This window comes from Schistocerca americana, chromosome 9 (genome assembly GCF_021461395.2).
Source record: "Schistocerca americana isolate TAMUIC-IGC-003095 chromosome 9, iqSchAmer2.1, whole genome shotgun sequence".
Taxonomy (NCBI): domain Eukaryota; kingdom Metazoa; phylum Arthropoda; class Insecta; order Orthoptera; family Acrididae; genus Schistocerca; species Schistocerca americana.
In genome coordinates, this window is record NC_060127.1 from 80,290,948 (window position 1) to 80,311,189 (window position 20,242).

Sequence of the window (20,242 nt, forward strand, 5' to 3'; positions counted from 1 at the left end):
ATGTCACATTTGACTGTGCTTCGATAGCAATCCGATTAGGTTCTGGGTTCGAATCCGTGTCCAACACAAAGCTTTACCTCACGGCATTTCAAGTAAGTTACTTGTGAAGAAGCAATATTTAACATCTCTCGTAGTTCGTTAACAGGGACAATAGATGATGGGTAGGAATTCGCGTCTGTTAAACATGTTTGCGTTATGCAATTTAAAGTTGATATTTGCTAACTGATACTGTCTAAAATCGAGGTATATCACTCTCTGTATGCTTAATCAGGAATGACTGTTAGTTTCCGTCAGTAACGAAATCTTTGCTTAGTCTGCATGAGCTGGGTTTGAATCCATATGCGGAACCAGACGGTTCGTCGTGTCATTTGAAGTTCATACATATTCTCAACTAGCTGCTCATGAATAACTTAAATTTTTAATGTCATTTTGTGTTAAATAATAAGTACGGTATGTTACTTTGAAGAGGAAATCATGAATACGATGAACTTACTACGTGCACTACCAATCTGACGTAATAATGAGAGTGGTAACATTTCAGGTATGTCATTTATTGTAATAAATGTGAGCTTACAAGCCTTAAGGACAGTCTTATCTGTGATAAGGTGTTCCCTGATATTTGTAGTACCGTGGTATTACTTTACATCTTGAGTTATTGCGGTACAGAGCAGTGTTTTCTAGTGGTGACTTGTTGGAACCATTTTCAATAGTCAAACGACTGTACCAAGGAGCATTAGAAGACCTGCTAGACAGCTTTTTTTGAATAGGACAATGTTCTTGTCCAATAATTTTTAGATTAGTTACAATAAGCTTACGCTGCAAGAGAACTCGCTTGTATTTTTCAATATGTGGTCTGTTGTCGGTTTGAAGGCCTTACATTGCAACGGCAACTTAGTGCAACTCCACCGAGGGCTGTCTGGAGTAGGGTGGAGATAGCAATGTGAAAGTTGCGAGCTGTCGAAGACGATCTTCATATTCCTAATGCGATTAGGCCATCGTATACTCTTGACGACGTTTAGCACCTGTGCGGTCAGTCAACCAATTTCAGAATTCATGTTGAGTAATCCTGCTAAATTCCCATAATATTGTCTTTTTATATTGGTGAGTAATATGGATAGTCGTCACGTTCATGTGCCGTCTACAACGCAAATTTAACGTTACTATCCTAGGAACTAACCTGCAATACGTTTTGTATTTCATAATCGGAACTATCTGCATTAACCGTCATCAGAGCAATGTCAGGGAACAGAATGCAGCAGTGCCTTGGTACCTACTTGGGGACCTGCTTGAGTCGTGTTCTAAGGAAAGGGTAGTTGCTGGTTCACATTATATTACACTAGCGAGAAGTACCGACTTTTCCTTTTCTCTGCAAACATCCCAAACTAAATTCAGTAACTAAATGCTAAGAATATATTTGCATTGTGCCAACTCAAAGATCAATAGATATGGATATAGATATAGATTTTTATATTTAAAGCCATTCTCGTTCTGCGTTGGAATACACATTATTCATTATTTGATTGTTCTTGTTACGATTGTTATTGTCATTCTCTCACTCGCAAGAGTTTTCACATTCCTATTTGGTATCGATGCACATGAAGAGTGGCTATGAAAGAAGGGAATACTGAATGTTACGTCATGCAGAATACACTCATTTACTTCTGCTCCTTGTGATCAACGCTACAGGAGAAGTTAGATACATAAAGTTGACAGTGTGAGGACAGACATGCTGGCACAACTCTGCAACTACACAGTGTTACCAGATAAAATGGTGCTGCGGAATCGAAAGTGTAGTACGGACTTTGCCACAGTAGCAGACAGCTGCTAATTTCGGACCATGACCGTGGATTACACTTCAGTCAATGCTGGTTAGAGTGTTGCAACTGTAAATGGAAGGCTTTGTTTGACAGTCTTGTGCTGATGCTGTCTGAATAAATTATGCCATTGGATAAAAAGCAGTTTAGTTTTGAGACCTAACCCACAAGGGGAGAAGGCACAGTGGTCTGCTTCAGGAATTCCAAGCAATAAAACACAAAAAGCAACCCAGGAAGGGTTCGAACAGCTACTTTCATGCAGAGACATGCATTTGGAATCTGTTCATCGTTACGGGGTCAAACAAGAGGGTAACATTACTGAAACAATGATCAGGCTACTTAGTATATAAGAGAGCATACAGATTTCAAGGAGGAAACGTACGAAGACGCAGACTTCCTCGTTATCAATATGTGCGGCATATCTTTCGTGTTAACGAAAGTAATATCCCGCTTTAACTCTTCTTACGTCTCAAATGAAATGAATGCCATGAGGAATCGAATATTTGTTGACTGCGTCTCTCCTTGCTTCCATCCGTACCAACATATTTCTTCATTCTCGTGGTGATCATGACATTCTTTTTGTATGCTGCAAAAGATTGCACGTGGACAAATTCGACATCGAGGTGCAAAGCGTTTGGTATCTTACATTATATTCAATTCGAATAAGATTCAGATGTATTTTTACTTCGTTTGTAGTTTTAGATGATTATGAACGTTACGGAAAATTATCTCACATGCTTCATGTTGAATGAGAAACATTGAATGACCCGTTTTGTTTCCCTACGTTGAAATGATATAATGTCGGCGTCAACAGCCTTCTTCCACGCCGGAAGCTGAAACTTGTATCATTCTGGATTAATGATAATTGAATGTCTCAAATGTAGACATAGCCCACAAGGCGACGTCAGAAACCTTCAGGGGAGAACGCCGCATAAAAACCAAACGTGCGCGCGCGTCTCCACTCTGAAGGACCGCATCGGAGAATCACGGCAAGCATTTCGCTGAAGAGCTGCCTCGTAAGAGAACCGAGAAATGGCAGCGTCGTAGCAAGTAGTTGTCAACACTCTGATAGTGCATTTACTTCCGGGTGTAGGCCGGCGTTACCTCGCTAAATTCACTTGACATTCGTTTTCCACATCGAAGACTCGTACGATAGAATCCACTGTAAGATGAGACACTTAGAAAGTATAATTAATTTCTGGACTCCAAGAACGGCGTTCTTCACATAAGTAACACCTGTTTGTGTGTTTTAAGGTTTCGTTTTGAGGCTCAGGCAACATCGCAGTGACTATAGTCCGTCTGTGGTCGCCAGTGTGTCGTTAGCTCAGAGGTTATTCGTCATATTGTGGCTTTTCTAACGCGGGACATTCTAAATCGGAATACTCCCCTTTCATTATTAGTTCCGGGACGTGACTATTTTCCTCGGACAAAGACCAATGCTGTGAATTGGATTCGCGGACATGCCATTCACTACCTAGTTGGACAAACTGTAGACTCTGTACTCGATTTTTGGACATACCTCAACGACCGTCATTATGTCGTTGTCCGCCACACAAAATACAGACAATTTTTCTCGAACTTCATTGGGAGTGCTTTCCACGACCCGCCTCGCAGCTGGAATGTGTTAAGCCAAGAGTGAAGAAGGTTTCCAGTTTGAACCAATGAACATTTCTGAACTACTGAACGGAACACACCAATTTCGAGAAGACGTGACTCAACATATTACCAGCGGGGCGCAGAAGGCGTCTGATCAATTACACAACAAAAATAAACAAAACAAAAATCAAAATAAAAATAAAATTCAGAAAAAGGAAGATTTTGCTTTGTTTGTAATGATAGCCCTAACCTTGAATTCCCATTTCCCCTGGTATATAGGCAGCTCTTGGGGTAGGTTTAGTCAGGAGCCAACGCCTGAAGTGGACCAGATTTTTTTTTTTTTTGTTATAGGATGAAAAGTGGCGGTGGCACTTAGTTTCTTTTTTTATTGCCATTTTCCTAAGGGGCTTTAAAATAAGAGAGAAAAAAAGGGGTAATCGTCAAAAAAAGTAAAAGAAAAAAAAACAAAATTTAAAAAAAAAAGAGGTTCCCTTGTGCGTTGCGGTGGTCGTACTGTATGACATAGCAGTTCCAATCTCGGTGGAAGCCGCTGACTACAACCTTTTATTTTCTAATTTTAATTAATGGAGTTGCAAACGGCTCGTAAAAAGTCTTTATACGAAATCTGAAGAATGCCTTTAAACATCAATCTTCGTCCGATTCGACTTAGTAAATTAAGTTAATATCATGGATGTCTGCTTTGCAAATGCCAAGGTGCTTCGCTGTAAAATAGATCCTGAAAAGATTCAAAGCGACTGTCAACGATATAAATTTGAGTTTTGTTCGTCATATATGTCTAACATGTCAGAAGGTTGTTTATGAAGTGCACATGTTGATTAATATAGTTCCCCTCTTCTAAATTTTTGCAATAGCATTTAACTGTAGACGTTTTCTAACACCGGCGTTAACAATTCCTTTCCGTTCTCTGAAACCTCCAAAACGACAAATTTTTCTGGTCTAAATCTGATGACCTTAACTATCACTTCCGATCAACATTAAATACTTCATGAACCCATACATGGAACTCCAAATGTGCAGTGTTCCTGCACTGCTACAGAGCATGCATTGCAAGGTATTCACACAGTTTATCGCATAGAGTTACCATAAGGAATGAAACAAGAACTGTAATACACTTTACACCACAGACGCTCACCCTGCCTTGACGAAAACATCCGAACATTGACCAAAAGTTGCACAAATAATTGAGTTTGAAAGGAAAAGAAACGAGGTATGAAGCATTTATAAATTCATCTAATGTAGCGAGGTGGTTTAATTTCGTCCCAGTCTATAAAATTAATTTCGGGCCATACTCAGCTCTTGCCGATTAATGTAATATAATACCCGCCTACTAATCAGGGCGTCTGTCTCCGTTGCTTTTGAGCGTGAATGGAAATCGTAGAAATTTTCTGTGGAGCAACATTTAATAATAAAGCGTTTCAAATCATCAAAAGCGATGAGCGGGAGCAGGCGCTTTCGATAAAGAACGGGGGAGTGCAGCGCCGCTTCTGTCGCCACGGCCGCTGCCGGTAGCCAGCAAATGGATCCCGGAGCTTTGCCGCATACGGCGTCCAGAGGAGGACAGTCTGCAGGAAATCTGCCGCAAAATCGTTACTGGATAAAATTTTGATATCGGTGTGTCAGAAAGCGAAATAGATTGAATCTGCGCTACCATTAGATTCACGTCTTCAGCATTCAGACAGAAGAGGCTATAAAAATATTTTATGCCAGCTGCTCTCGATCCACTGATATGACGAACAGAAACAACGCACGCTACCGCTAGACCACAGGCGTAACCAGCCTAGTGTTTCTCTATCATGGGACAAGTTTTCCTCCAGGAAGTGCCGCAGTCTGCAGTGTTGCCAGATTGTGCAGATAACCGGACTTAGAGAATTAGCGAGTTGGCCAGTTTTATTGTCCCATGTCGCGATCGGCGCGGACTTAGCCTCTGAAGCAGCCGGCCACCGGCCGAGTTTTATGTCAAAGAGTGTACAGGCTGCATCTGGTAGAGATACCAACATAAAATGAAGTACAAAATCTTTTACTGTTAACCATTGGAAAGAGAATTCCCATGACACAGCTCGAGCACTGACTGCAGAATTTGGGGCAAATGCCGCATAGTGAGCTATTGCTACAGCAACTTCTTAAACAACTACCATGGGAATAGGCCACCCCCTCTCCCTGCTGCATCACTTAATTGACCTGTTTCTTCAAATTTTTCAATCATATTTGTTAGCCCAGTTATTGATGTGATGCCTCTTCAAAGCTCTTTCTGTTGCTTATTTTCCTACAATGCAGTACTGATATTGCTACCATCCTGACAAAACAACTTTACCAGCCATGCATGGTCTTTCTACTCAATAACAATTGCAGTTCTAACCAAAGAAGGGAAAGCAGAAAGATGGAAAGAGTATATAGAGGGTTTATACAAGGGCGATGTACTTGAGAACAATATTATAGAAATGGAAGAGAATGTAGATGAAGATGAAATGGGAGATACAATACTGCGTGAATAGTTTGACAGAGCACTGAAAGACCTGAGCCGAAACAAGTCCCCGGGAGTAGACAACATTCCATTAGAACTACTGACGGCCTTGGGAGAGCCAGTCCTGACAAAACTCTACCATCTGGTGAGGAAGATGTATGAGATAGGCGAAGTACCCTCAGACTTCAAGAAGAATATAATAATTCCAATCCCAAAGAAAGCAGGTGTTGACAGATGTGAAAATTACCGAACTATCAGTTTAATAAGTCACAGCTGCAAAATACTAACGCGAATTCTTTACAGACGAATGGAAGAACTGGTAGAAGCCGACATCAGGCACGATCAGTTTGGATTCTGTAGAAATATTGGAACACGTGAGGCAATACTGACCTTACGACTTATCTTAGAAGAAAGATTAAGAAAAGGCAAACCTACGTTTCTAGCATTTGTAGACTTAGAGAAAGCTTTTTGACAATGTTGACTGGAATACTCTCTTCCAAATTCTAAAGGTGGCAGGGGTAAAATACAGGGAGCAAAAGGCTATTTACAATTTGTACAGAAACCAGATGACAGTTATAAGAGTCGAGGGGCATGAAAGGGAAGCAGTGGTTGGGAAGGGAGTGAGACAGGGTTGTAGCCTCTCCCCAATGTTATTCAATCTGTATAGTGAGCAAGCAGTGAAGGAAACAAAAGAAAAATTCGGGGTAGGTATTAAAATCCATGGAGAAGAAATAAAAACTTTGAGGTTCACCGATGACATTGTAATTCTGTCAGAGACAGCAAAGGACTTGGAAGGGCAGTTGAATGGAATGGACAGTGTCTTGAAAGGAGGATATAAGATGAACATCAACAAAAGCAAATCGAGGATAATGGAATGTAGTCGAATTAAATCGTGTGATGCTGAGGGAATTAGATCAGGAAATGAGACACTTAAAGTAGTAAAGGAGTTTTGCCATTTGGGGAGCAAAATAACTGATGATGGTTGATGTAGAGAAGATATAAAATGTAGACTGGCAATGGCAAGGAAAGCGTTTCTGAAGAAGAGAAATTTGTTAACATCGAGTATAGATTTAAGTGTCAGGAAGTCATTTCTAAAAGTATTTGTATGGAGTGTAGCCATGTATGGAAGTGAAACATGGACGATAAATAGTTTGGGCAAGAAGAGAATAGAAGCTTTCGAAATGTGGTGCTACAGAAGAATGCTGAAGATTAGATGGGTAGATCACATAACAAATGAGGAGGTATTGAATAGAATTGGGGAGAAGAGGAATTTGTGGCACAACTTGACGAGAAGAAGGGACCGGTTGGTAGGACATGTTCTGAGGCATCAAGGGATCACAAATTTAGCATTGGAGGGCAGCGTGGAGGGTAAAGATCGTAGAGGGAGACCAAGAGATGAATACACTAAGCAGATTCAAAAGGATGTAGGTTGCAGTAGGTACTGGGATATGAAGAAACTTGCACAGGATAGGGTAGCATGGAGAGCTGCATCAAACCAGTCTCAGGACTGAAGACCACAACAACAACCATTGCATCTTGCGAAGAAAACTTCAACCTCCTTAACCCTTTACCTCATAAAAGAAATCAACAAACACAGCCAAGCAACAAACAGCATACTGATGTCAAAACAGGAAACATTTCATTTCACATCTGACTACTTCGGGCGCCATATTTTTGCCTGCTCGCAGCATACTCGACAAGTTCACCAATTAATTCATATTCTTGATGTTTCAATGTCCTGTGATGCATACAGCCTTTTCTGCAGCAATTGAAACAGTTTAATTATAACAACCTGGTACTTTTTTTGTTCTATTCAATGCAAGAAAGTGTCGACATAACAGGTACTATGTCTGACAAGCATATCACACAGAGTAGTAAACAAAACGTACACATGGAATGTCTGAGCAGATACAAAATTTCTCTGAGGACTTCCTAGCAAACAGAACTCAGTACATGCAATCCAATCAAAAAGTATTCACACACCTATTAGCTGGCATTAACATTGGGCGTGTCCACACTTTTACTTTATGATGGCTTGAACTGTGCTGGGAACCCTTTCAGATAGATGTCTAAATGTATGAGGAATGACAGCCCATTCTATTTCAAGGGCTGAAATCTGACTGACTGACAGAAGGGTTATGGGACTACACAGCAAGGTCATCAGTCCCACGATTCCAAAGTTACTTGTGGAAGAGAAGGGTCTGCTAAAAGTGGACGGATGCAGTCAGAGGGGTAAATCTATAAAACGAGGAAGTTAAAACACACACAATAGAAGCATGAAAGGGTGGACCAAATCTAAAAACTGGACTACCAGGGGTAAAAGAGCAGTCTTTGCATGGGGGAGTGGTCACGGGTCCCAGACTAAGAAAACTGGAAGAGAGACCCCAACCACAACCACACTACTCCTACTCCAGGAGTAAGCAAAATCTCTTATCTGAAAATAAAAATAACTTTCACGCACGAAACTGAGGACCAGCTCAACCATCCATGAATTGTCTGCTAATATTAAAGACGAAGAATCTGGAAGGCAATACTTAGTACAAAGGGACAAAAGAAGGGGACATTCCACCAATGTATGGGATACCATCAGTTGGCTCCACAGTCACAATGTGAGGGTGTCTCATTATGCAAGGGAAAACGATAGGCGAGCCTGGTACTACCAACGGGTGGGTGGAATAAGACAGTGAACTCCTTCTGAGAGAAGCAGAAGGAAGAGTGTGGAACTGCAGTAATCTCTTTGATTGTGCGGAGTTTATTGCTGAGAGTAGTAGCGCACCAGAAGACATTCCACTTTAGGGCAAAGAGAGATTTGATGTGGATCTGCATACCTGCACCTGGAATCATGAAAGGGAATGGGGCGGGGGGTCAAGTTTCTGCCTCTCTAGCGAAATGGTCCGAAATCAAAAGAGGCAGTAATGTTAGACACTGAGGTCTTCAGCAAAGTTGACTTTATAACTCATCCTAGGGATGCTCCACTGAGTTCTGATCAGGGTTCTGGCCAGGTCAATCCATTTTTGGAATGTTACTGTCCACAAACCATTGCATCACAGATGTTAATTTGAGGCAGTAGTCTGTCATGCTTATAAACCAATCGTCATCTCCAAACTGTTCCTCTGGCATATGCAGTACACAATGTTCTAAGATGTGTTCATATCCTCCTGAATTTAAAAGGACCACACCCTGACTGAAAACATGCATACAACACAACCGTATTTCACTGTTGGCATCACACACGACAGTAGGTAAGATTCTCCAGGTATTCGCCACATCCAAACACTTCCATTGGATTACCACAGTGTGTAGTATAACTAGTCATCACTCATTTCCAGTCATCCACTGTCCAGTGGTGTTGCTGTTTACACCACCTCATGCATCACTAACCACTGACTACAGAAACTTGTGGCTTGACCACTGTACTCCATTCTATTTACCTGTCGACTCACAGACACTGTGTGGCTGGTACCACTTTGGAATTCAAGAGTAATTCCTTCTGGCCGATTGAGATTTTTTACAATCACCGCCTGCAACACTCAACAGTTCCTGTCCAACAGTACATGAGGTTTGCCTGGTCTCAGTTTGGCTGCGGTTGTTCGATCACATTTCTGTCTCTCAGTCACGTGACCAATATTTGACTTGTGCAGCTCTACAAGAGTGGAAATGTCCTGGTTGATTTGTTACTTGGGTGATGTTCAATGTCTAGTCCACACTGAAAGTCACTTATCTCTCCTGACTCACCCGTTCTGCTGTTACTGGGTCTCTACCGAGATCACAACCTCACAGTGTCCTTCTATACTTGTGGGTCTGCATCTCGTGACCTGGTAGTCAGTTCTGCATTATTACATAAGAGTGTCATCATAAGCAAGAGTAGTGTCAGGTGTATCTCAAGGTAGTGGGATGGGGTCACTACTGTGCACAACATGTGGAAATGCCAAACAGATTATGTTTGTAGTACTATGAGGATGTTTACAGATACTGCAGTTGCGTACAGGGATGTGAAGTTGATAGAAAATTGTTTTGAAATGCAGAGACATTCACAAACAACTGGAGTGTAAACATACAGTAGTGTGTTACGGTTAACAAGAATAGTGTGTGTTGGGACCTGCTTATTAGTGAGGGTGTTAACGGTTCGGTTTTCACATACAGTGAAGTCACTTCCAGAAGATCGCAATCGTGCTGAAGAATATCATATTCAGATATTAGGTACATGAGTTACAGTATGGGGATGACGAGTTATACAAATATAATTGAGTGCGTCACGAATATTAACAATCACCTCCATCATGGTGGCTTTTGGGAGACACGAGCAGTTGCCGACTTAACTTTTTTATGTGAAATATCAATGCAAGAGAAAGTATACACTACAGATAATATTTCACATTTACTTCAGTACATTTTGTGGTGACTATGTTCATCATGAGGGTTGCACACATACTTGCAAAAAGGGATTGAGTGTCACATAATTATTGTGAACTGCCAATATCAGGGCCACACACACACACACACACACACACACACACACACACACACACACACACAGAGAGAGAGAGAGAGAGAGAGAGAGAGAGAGAGAGAGAGAGAGAGAGATGTGCGCACACAAGGAAAGATTAACTGCTTCTTCATTAATACAGAATGACTGAATAATTGGAAAAGCTATTTCTCAAACACATATCTGATAAAGAAAAGCCAACCTCGCTCATAGCACAACAATAAAATGTTTTCTACATATCAGGGCACAAGTCTCAGATCCCACTGTCATGAGTTTACATTATGCATGCACTACTTATTATGATGAGCACTGAATAGCCTATCACATCACCTGTTGTGACGGTGGCACCGGAGAATGGTGGGATGCCACCGGAGAATGGTGCGACCCAATTTCATTCATCTGCTTTCGCTTCAGTGCCTGTTCTTCAGCAAGTGTGCGCTGTATCTCACGCCAGAAAGGTGAGCGGTGCCTTCGACGTGATCCGTGCTCTGCGGGAGACGCACCGCGCCCAGACGGTGACCCGTACCCACCGCCATGGGGCTCCGGAGAGATCGATGCAGTGCGAGGGCGCTCCTTAGACAATTTGTACCCCGCGGCAGCTGCCGATGCACGCGTGCTCAACTTGGTCTCCACAGGACTGTCGCGTTTCCGTTTCATTGGGGGCGACGGAGTCCGTGAAACTGGAACTCTGCGTCTCTGGCGGGAGAAGTGAGGAGGTGCAGCCTCACTCGCATAAGACTGTGATGTTTGCCTGTGCCGCAGCTTAGAAGTTCGGGTAACTGGACTCACGGCCCTGCACAATAAGAAAAAAGATTAAGGATGCATTTTCCATTGAAATGGGCACAAAATTATTTTTCCTCTATGTTGTTTGCTAATACACTACATGTTTTGTTGCCAGGTAACAACATTTTAATAATAATTTGCATATAATATTTTAATAGTATTTTGCATATTTAGGTACAGTTCAGAATGCGTTTGTTGAATGAGATGATTTTTTTTTCAATAGGCTGTCACCATACTAGCAATTAGTATTACCAGCTGATAATGCATTTCAGTTACTGGATGTGCAGCTTTTCCTGGTGCTCATTCACTGGCAGAATGATTATCACAAAAAACAGCTGCAACTGATGTGGGATAAATGTTCTCATACAAGCAACATTATCTCATCAACATCCAAACCTTTCGTACAAGGAGAGCTTACCACATGGTCCTCTTTGCTTTTTTTCATACTTCTACAGTATTAAGGACAGTGCACGGACACTGATTTTCTACAGCAGTAATTCTTGCCGTTAAGTATCCGACATTTACAACATATTAACAGTGCTACCAGTAGCTGAGTGCACAATGGTAAAATTAACAAATATTGACCCATAACCTTTACAAAAATCATTTTTATATCTAATTTTTAGCTGCATGAAAGTACAAATATTTCTTGTAAACTAAATTTTGTATAAAAATGTGAAATGTCTTATTGTTAAGTGAAAAATTATATATTTCAATGATACTGTTCAACCTCTAGAAATAGAAGTGTACTTTAATTTTTATTTGATTTTTTTGTGATTTTGTACAAAACTTTATTTTTATTACAAATACTCACATTTTTAAGCAAGTTGCAGTTAAAAATAAAAGATTTTATGTTTATTAAAAATTTTATTCAAAATACATTAATTAATATTTCCAGTCAATAATAACTGGGGGTTGGGAACATGTTGCTAATAGCAAGAACTGCACCAATGACTCGTGCTTACAAGACTTGAGCTATGCACTCGGTTACTAGTCGTTCTGTTAAAATGTTCGAAATATTTTGTACCTAGCGACACTTGGGAATCTTCCAAATCAATTGCTCAGATGTGAATTTATGAGTCTTTTTGAGAAGTGCATCATATTGTTTTAGTATATTGATGTCTGGGCACTGGTCTTCAAATCCTAAAGTCTGGAGAAAATAGAGGGGAGCTGTCTAAGTGGTCCCCCTGTTACATTTTAGTTGGGAGAAGAAGACTAAGGAGGAGGAGAAATCCATCACTGAAACATTCATATTACATACATCTACAAAACCTGTTTAAATTAAGAGGGCAGTTTGTCTATAAAAAGCAAAAGTTTTATCACTTTTGGGTTCATAAATATTTAGATATATGGGGGCAATTCTGAGAAGAAAAAAAAAATTCTGCACAGGCACCAGTATAAAGAGGATATATATATATATATATATATATATATATATATATATATATATATATATAGAGAGAGAGAGAGAGAGAGAGAGAGAGAGAGAGAGAGAGAGAGAGACCTGATCCATACTTGTACCAACCACCATTTGACATTTGAAGAAGCAATCTTTTTTCCAGAAATTATCAAACATTGACAGTTGCTTCTTTTTACAACTATCCGTAAAGTTTCTCATACAGACTGCTGTTTAAGAGCATCATAAAACACGATATGTGTGTAGTCACAATGAAATTAAAAGCTTGTTTTAATCCATAATGGTTTTTACCACTGTTAATAGGTAAAAGGCTGAAAAGGCTAGCATCCACATTGCAAAGTGCCCGTGCACAATAGCACGGTAGGATCAGCCCTAGTGGATTGCTTAATAAAGGTTACCAACCATCAGGTGGGGTTTCTTAAGCATGTTACCAAGCTTTTGGTAGTGATGAGAACAATCAAATGGAAACAATGGATTCAGTCAGTTGTTGAAAAACAACTGACTGATTCATTCGTAGGTTTACGTATCAACTGAATTATTCATTCATTCTTTTGAGTGATAACAGTATGTGGGAGTACCTGAACGAAAACAGTTGATGCACTGCAATGAATTCAAATCTGACCAGAAATAAGAGATTGTTTTACCGTTGTTAAATGATTATTGCTGGCTACACTATTATTGCTTGTCATCCCTATTATTGACATTCCAACATTTCCTTTTTACTGAGTGCACATAAGTAGCTTTCAGCTCAGTTTTTCATCCAAGTTTATAAATAGGCATTTTCTGAATAGTGAACTTGGTCTCTGGATCAGAATGCTGAAATGCTCAGCAGTGTGAGAATGGAAATTATATGAATGGATAAAATGTGAACCTCAAGATAAATCCAATCTGGTGCGAAGCATCTGCAAGGACGACTCATATTCTGAAACTAAAAGGTGTACAACTTTGCTTCCACTGTTTGCAGATAGGTGGTGACAATGGTAAGTAGTGGTCGAAAGAACAGCTCGCAGATGTCAGGCAGTTAGCTCGGACTTTGGTCAACATAACCTCATTCAAGTTGGTTGGTTTGGGGGGATTAAAGGGACCAGACTGCTACGGTCATCGGTCCCTTGTTCCAAATACAAAGAACACCCACAGAGAATAAAAACGAGGAACAGAAGAGATCACAGACGATACAGAACAAGATAAACTGAGACAAAGAATAGACAAAACGAACTAAAACCACACAGAGAGTGACGGTGGTTGGCCGACCATAGAAATAAAAAAGGAAAAGCCAACCACTTAGAAACACATTAAAAAATCAGTTTAAAATCATAGGCCAAAGGCCAGAATCAACACAAAACAAGAAGATAAAACAGAAACACTCAGAGTAAATGATAAAATCCCCCTGCCCGAATAAAACGTAAAACTAAGTCAGCCATAGTGGAGTAATCTGTTAAAAGGGCAGGGAGCGTAGCAGGCAGCGCAAATGTCTGCCTGACCACAGCTAAAAGGGGGCAGGCCATCAAAATGTGGGCCACTGTCAACGCCGCCCCACAGCGACATAGAGGAGGATCCTCCCGGCACAGTAAATAACTGTGTGTCAGCCGGGAGTGGCCAATGCGGAGCCGGCAAAGAACTACTGAGTCCTTGCGAGTGGCTCGCAGGGATGACAGCCACACAGCCGTCGTCTCCTTGACAGCACGGAGTTTATTGCGCATTGTCAGTTCGCGCCATTCATCGTCCCATAGCGCCAAGATTTTGCGGCGGAAGACTGCCCGCAAATCAGTCTCTGGGAGGCCAACGTCCAGAGATGGCTTACTGGTGGCCTCTTTCGCCAGGCGGCCAACATGTTCGTTACCCGGGATACCGACATGACCGGGGGTCCACACAAAGACCACAGAGCGGCCGCAACGGGCAAGAGTATGCAGAGACTCTTGGATAGCCATCACGAGACGAGAACGAGGGAAACACTGGTCGAGAGCTCGTAAACCGCTCAGGGAATCGCTACAGATAACGAAGGACTCACCTGAGCAGGAGCGGATATACTCTAGGGCACGAAAGATGGCGACCAGTTCAGCAGTGTAAACGCTGCAGCCATCCTGCAAGGAACGTTGTTCGGAACGGTCCCCTAGAGTGAGCGCATACCCGACACGACCAGCAACCATCGAACCGTCAGTGTAAACAATACCAGAGCCCTGATACGTGGCCAGGATGGAATAAAAGCGGCGGCGGAAGGCCTCTGGAGGGACTGAGTCCTTCGGGCCCTGTGCCAAGTCGAGCCGAAGGCAAGGGCGACGAACACACCATGGGGGTGTATGCAAAGTAGCCCGGAAAGGAGGTGGAATAGTGAAAACCTGAAGCCCAGAGAGGAGCTCTTTGACGCGGACCGCTATTGTACAACCAGACCGGGGCCGACGTTCTGGCAGACGGACGACCGATCGAGGGAACAGGAGACGACAGTTTGGATGCCCGGGCGAGCTTAGAACATGGGCAGCATAAGCGGCCAGCAAACGTTGGCGTCGGAACCACAGTGGAGGTACACCTCCCTCCACTAGTATGCTGTCCACAGGGCTGGTGCGGAAAGCACCAGTGGCATGGCGTATCCCGCTGTGGAGAATTGGGTCCAGCACCCGTAACGCAGATGGGGATGCTGAGCCATAAGCCAGGCTCCCATAATCCAGACGGGACTGGATTAACGCCTGGTAGAGCCGCAACAGGGTAGAGCGGTCGGCGCCCCAGCGGGTGTGGCTCAAGCATCTCAGAGCGTTTAGATGCCGCCAATACGTCTGTTTAAGCTGCCGGATATGAGGCAGCCAAGTCAACCGGGCATCGAAAACCACCCTCAAAAACATGTGGGTCTCCACCACAGCAAGGAGTTCGTCGGCAAGATAAAGCCGCGGCTCAGGATGGACTGTTCGGCGCCGGCAGAAATGCATAACGCGGGTCTTGGCTGCCGAAAACTGAAACCCATGCGCTACAGCCCAAGAGTGCGCCTTACGGATAGCGCCCTGTAGCTGACGTTCAACAGCTGCGATGCCAGTAGAGCTGTAGTAAAGGCAGAAGTCGTCAGCATACAGGGAAGCGGAGACAGAATTTCCCACGGCCGCAGCAAGCCCGTTAATGGCTATTAAAAACAGACAGACACTTAAAACAGAGCCCTGTGGCACACCATTCTCCTGGACGTGGGAGGAACTATACGAGGCCGCGACTTGCACGCGGAAGGTACGACACGACAGAAAATTGCGGATAAAAATCGGCAGAGGACCCCGAAGACCCCATCCATGAAGCGTAGAAAGGATGTGATGACGCCATGTTGTATCGTACGCCTTCCGCATGTTGAAAAAGACAGCGACCAGGTGCTGACGGCGGGCAAAGGCAGTACGGATGGCCGACTCCAGGCTCACCAGATTGTCGGTGGCGGAGCGGCCTTTACGGAACCCACCCTGAGACGGAGCCAGAAGGCCCCGAGACTCCAGTACCCCAATGCAAGTGCCGGCTCACCATCCGTTCAAGCAACTTGCAAAGAACGTTGGTGAGGCTAATGGGACGGTAGCTGTCCACCTCCAGAGGGGTCTTTCCAGGTTTCAAAACGGGGATGACAATGCCTTCCCGCCATTGCGACGGAAACTCCCCCTCGACCCAAAGACGGTTGTAAAGATCGAGAAGGCGCTGCTGGCAGTCCACTGAAAGGTGTTTCAGGGGATGCCATCTGGCCCAGGAGCGGTATCAGGGCAAGCAGCTAGGGCACTGCGAAATTCCCACTCACTGAATGGAGCATTGTAAGATTCCAGGTGGTTGGTGCGAAACGAAAGGCTCCGACGTTCCATCCGCTCTTTAATGGAGCGGAAGGCCTGGGGGTAATTCGAAGAAGCGGAACTCATAGCAAAATCCTCTGCTAAGCGATTTGCAATGACGTCGGAGTCAGTACAAACGGCTCCATTCAGTGAGAGCGCAGGGACGCTGGCAGGGGTCCGATAGCCATAGACGCGTCGAATCTTGGCCCAGACCTGCGAGGGAGTGACATGGAGGTCAATGGTGGACACATACCGCTCCCAGCACTCCTTCTTGCCTTGGCGGATGAGGAGGCGGGCCCGTGCACGCAGCCGTTTGAAGGCGATAAGGTGGGCTAAGGAGGGATGTCGCTTGTGACGCTGGAGCGCCCGCCGGCGTTCTTTAATCGCTTCAGTGATCTCAGGCGACCACCAAGGCACAGCCTTCCGCCGAGGGGACCCAGAAGAACGGGGAATGGCAGATGCGGCGGCAGTAACGATGCCGGTGGTGACCGATTGAACCACCGCATCAATGTCATCAGTAGAGAGAGGCTCAAAAGCGGCAGTGGAGGAGAACAAATCCCAGTCAGCCTTAGTCATAGCCCATCTGCTAGGGCGCCCAGAAGAGTGACGCTGTGGTAGTGACAAAAAGAGCGGAAAGTGGTCACTACCACACAGGTCGTCATGCACACTCCATTGGACAGACGGTAAGAGGCTATGGCTACAGATGGAAAGGTCAATGGCGGAGTAGGTGCCATGCGCCACACTGAAGTGTGTGAAGGCACCATCATTTAACAGCGAGAGATCGAGCTGCGACAATAAATGCTCAACGATGGCGCCTCGACCTGTGGCCACTGACCCACCCCACAGAGGGTTATGGGCGTTGAAGTCGCCCAATAGCAAGAAAGGTGGCGGCAATTGGGCGACCAGTGCAGCCAGGACATGCTGCGAGACATCACCATCCGGTGGAATGTAAAGACTGCAGACGGTAACAGCCTGTGGCGTCCACACGCGTACAGCGACAGCCTCTAAAGGCGTCTGGAGAGGGACAGACTCGCAGAGTGTGAAGGACATATATGCACACGCCACCAGACACCCTTTCATAATCTGCTCGGTTCTTATAATAACCCCGATAGCCACGGAGGGCAGGGGTTCGCATCACTGGAAACCAAGTATCCTGGAGAGCAATGCAGAAGAAAGGGCGAAGGCTGATAAGTTGGCGGAGCTCAGCTAAATGGTGGAAGAAACTGCTGCAGTTCCACTGGAGGATGGTATTGGCCATGGCTGGGAAAGGCGTGACGGGACGGGGAAGGCAGATTACGCCGCTGGGTCACCTGCTGCCTCCAAGTGAGCACCTGTGCCAGTGCTTTCCATGGCGTTGGAGGGACTGGCGAGATCGAGGTCCTCAGCGGACGCCAGGATCTCCACCTCGTCCTCAGACGCAGAGTTTGAAGGTTGCGGTGGGACAGGTGCCACCGCAATGTCAGGATGCTTGGGAGCCTTTTTCTTCAACTGCTTCGCACGCTGTGCCTTGGGAGGGTCTGGCTGGGAGGGCCCCACTGAGTCAGTCTCAGGGACGGACGACGACCGTGAAGCCCTATGACCAGCGACCGGATGTTGTTTCAAAACTTTGCGGGTGTCCGCTTTGACACTGGGCAAAGCCTGGGAAGGGAGGGCCCCAAGGGACCCCTTCCTGGCTAGAGTAGCCGAAGAAGCCCTACGCTTCTCCGGTTGGGAAGGGGGGACGAATGTCCCCGATGGTTGGGGTGGTGTTGCTCCTGGAGTAGATGGAGCAACAGAGGGCGAAGTGCCCCCCACAACCAAGGGGGCCGGTTCATTGTGACATAGCTGAGAGGCAACAGTACGTGACGACACGGGAGAGGATCGGACCGCTGTTGCAGCAGCGGCATAGGTGGACGTCATGGGCACGGGATGTAGCCGCTCATATTTCCGCCTTGCCTCGGTGTAGGTCAGGCGGTCCAGGGTCTTATATTCCATTATCTTCCTTTCCTTCTGGAAGATCTGACAGTCCGGTGAGCAGGGGGAATGGTGTTCTCCACAGTTAACACAGATGGAAGGCGGAGCACATGGATTATCAGGATGCGAAGGACGTCCGCAATCCCGACACGTGATGCCGGAAGTACAGCGAGATGACATGTGCCCGAACTTCCAGCATTTAAAACACCGCATCGGAGGAGGGATATATGGTTTCACATCACAACGGTAAACCATCACCTTAACCTTTTCGGGTAAGACATCACCCTCAAAGGCCAAGATGAAGGCACCGGTGGCTACCTGATTATCCCTCGGACCCCGACGGACGAAGTGAACACCTCGTCGTTCGAGGTTGGCGCGTAATTCATCGTCGGACTGCAGAAGAAGATCCCTGTAGAATGTAATACCCCGGACCATGTTGAGACTCTTATGCGGCGTGATGCTAACGGAAACATCCCCCAACTTGTCACAATTGAGCAACCTCCGTGACTGGGCAGAGGATGCCGTTTTGATGAGCACAGAACCAGAGCGCATCTTGGACAAGCCCTCCACCTCCCCGAACTTGTCCTCTAAATGCTCCACAAAAAACTGGGGCTTGGTCGACATGAACGATTCTCCATCAACCAGCGTACACACGAGGTACCGGGGTGAATATTCTCCACTGCCTTCTTTAGCAAGACGTTCCTCCCATGGAGTAGCTAGGGAGGGAAACAATCTCTGATCAAATTTCTTCCCGTTGAGGGTAGACCTCAATCGCTTAGAGACTGCTGGTGGAGGCCCACCAGCGATAGATGATGTACCACGCTTCATTGCGGGTCATCCGCCCTGATGCCACCTACTCCGACCAAGGGCCCTCCCCACGGGCGCCACCCAGCCACAGCAATAGCCACCTGGCAGGATGGCCATTGCCGGGAGTCCTGATGCCCCAGGGAGATGGGCATCTACTCCTTGGCACACGTGGGGAGTGAACGGCGCAGGCATCAGTAGAGCGATCCCTGTGTTGTCAGGGGGCTACAACCAAGAGGGTACATGGCGGCCCCACCACAACGGACTGGCTACCGTGCTGGATGTTAGGTGACATGTGGTCCATGGGCGTCGTCAGTGCAGAAAATGGCCCTGCACAGTGCTTGGCAGAAAGTGCACGCAGGAGCGCATCCATGCCCAAGCGATGGAGAGCGGGCAAGACTGCAATGCAACGACGAATAAGATGGCGAAAGTTCTCAACACAACACGGACACAATGCACCAAGTAAGGTGCCCTTCCCCAATCGGCTCGCTCTTCGGAAAAATTTTGAGATATGGAGGTCAAACCAGACAGGGGACCATCACATAAGGCCGAAACGTTTGAGACTCCCTTTAGTCGCCTCTTACGACAGGCAGGAATACCGCGGGCCTATTCTAACCCCCGAACCCGCAGGGGGATAACCTCATTCAAGCATTAGTTGATTTGTGTCTGCATCATAAGTTTTTCTTCATTCAAAATGTCAGTTTACGAACATAATTCTCGTCATTTGCAGGTGGTGTTACTGTTTCATTTCAATATGAAGAAAACAGTGGCTGAGTTTCATCAAATGCTCTCAAGTACGTATGGTATGGATGCTATTAGTGAAAGAATGTGTCCCGAGTGGTTTCAACGCTTTAAGGACGGTGATTTAATGTCATAGACCAGTTTAGTGGTGGAAGAGAGAATGTTTTCGAAGATGCACAATTGGAGGCATTGCTGAGTGAAGACTCGCATCAAACTCAAGAAGACTTGCCACAATTAGTGGGAGTGACATAGCAAGCCATTTCAAAATGTCTCAAGGCTATGGGTATGATTCAGAAAGAAGGTGGTGGTGGTGGTTAGTGTTTAACGTCCCGTCGACAACGAGGTCATTAGAGACGGAGCGCAAGCTCGGATTAGAGAAGGATTGGGAAG

At 45.1% G+C, this 20,242-nt stretch overlaps 1 protein-coding gene across 3 annotated transcripts in view; it reads right to left on the reverse strand.

The window, feature by feature from the left end:
* LOC124550613 overlaps positions 1-20,242 on the reverse strand; it is a 176,391-nt gene that overhangs the window by 95,687 nt on the left and 60,462 nt on the right. For all 3 annotated transcript variants that reach the window (XM_047125334.1, XM_047125332.1, XM_047125333.1), the window contains exon 4: positions 10,709-11,171. In XM_047125334.1, the coding sequence (XP_046981290.1) occupies positions 10,709-11,171 (463 nt within the window). The remainder of the gene's footprint in view (positions 1-10,708; positions 11,172-20,242) is intronic.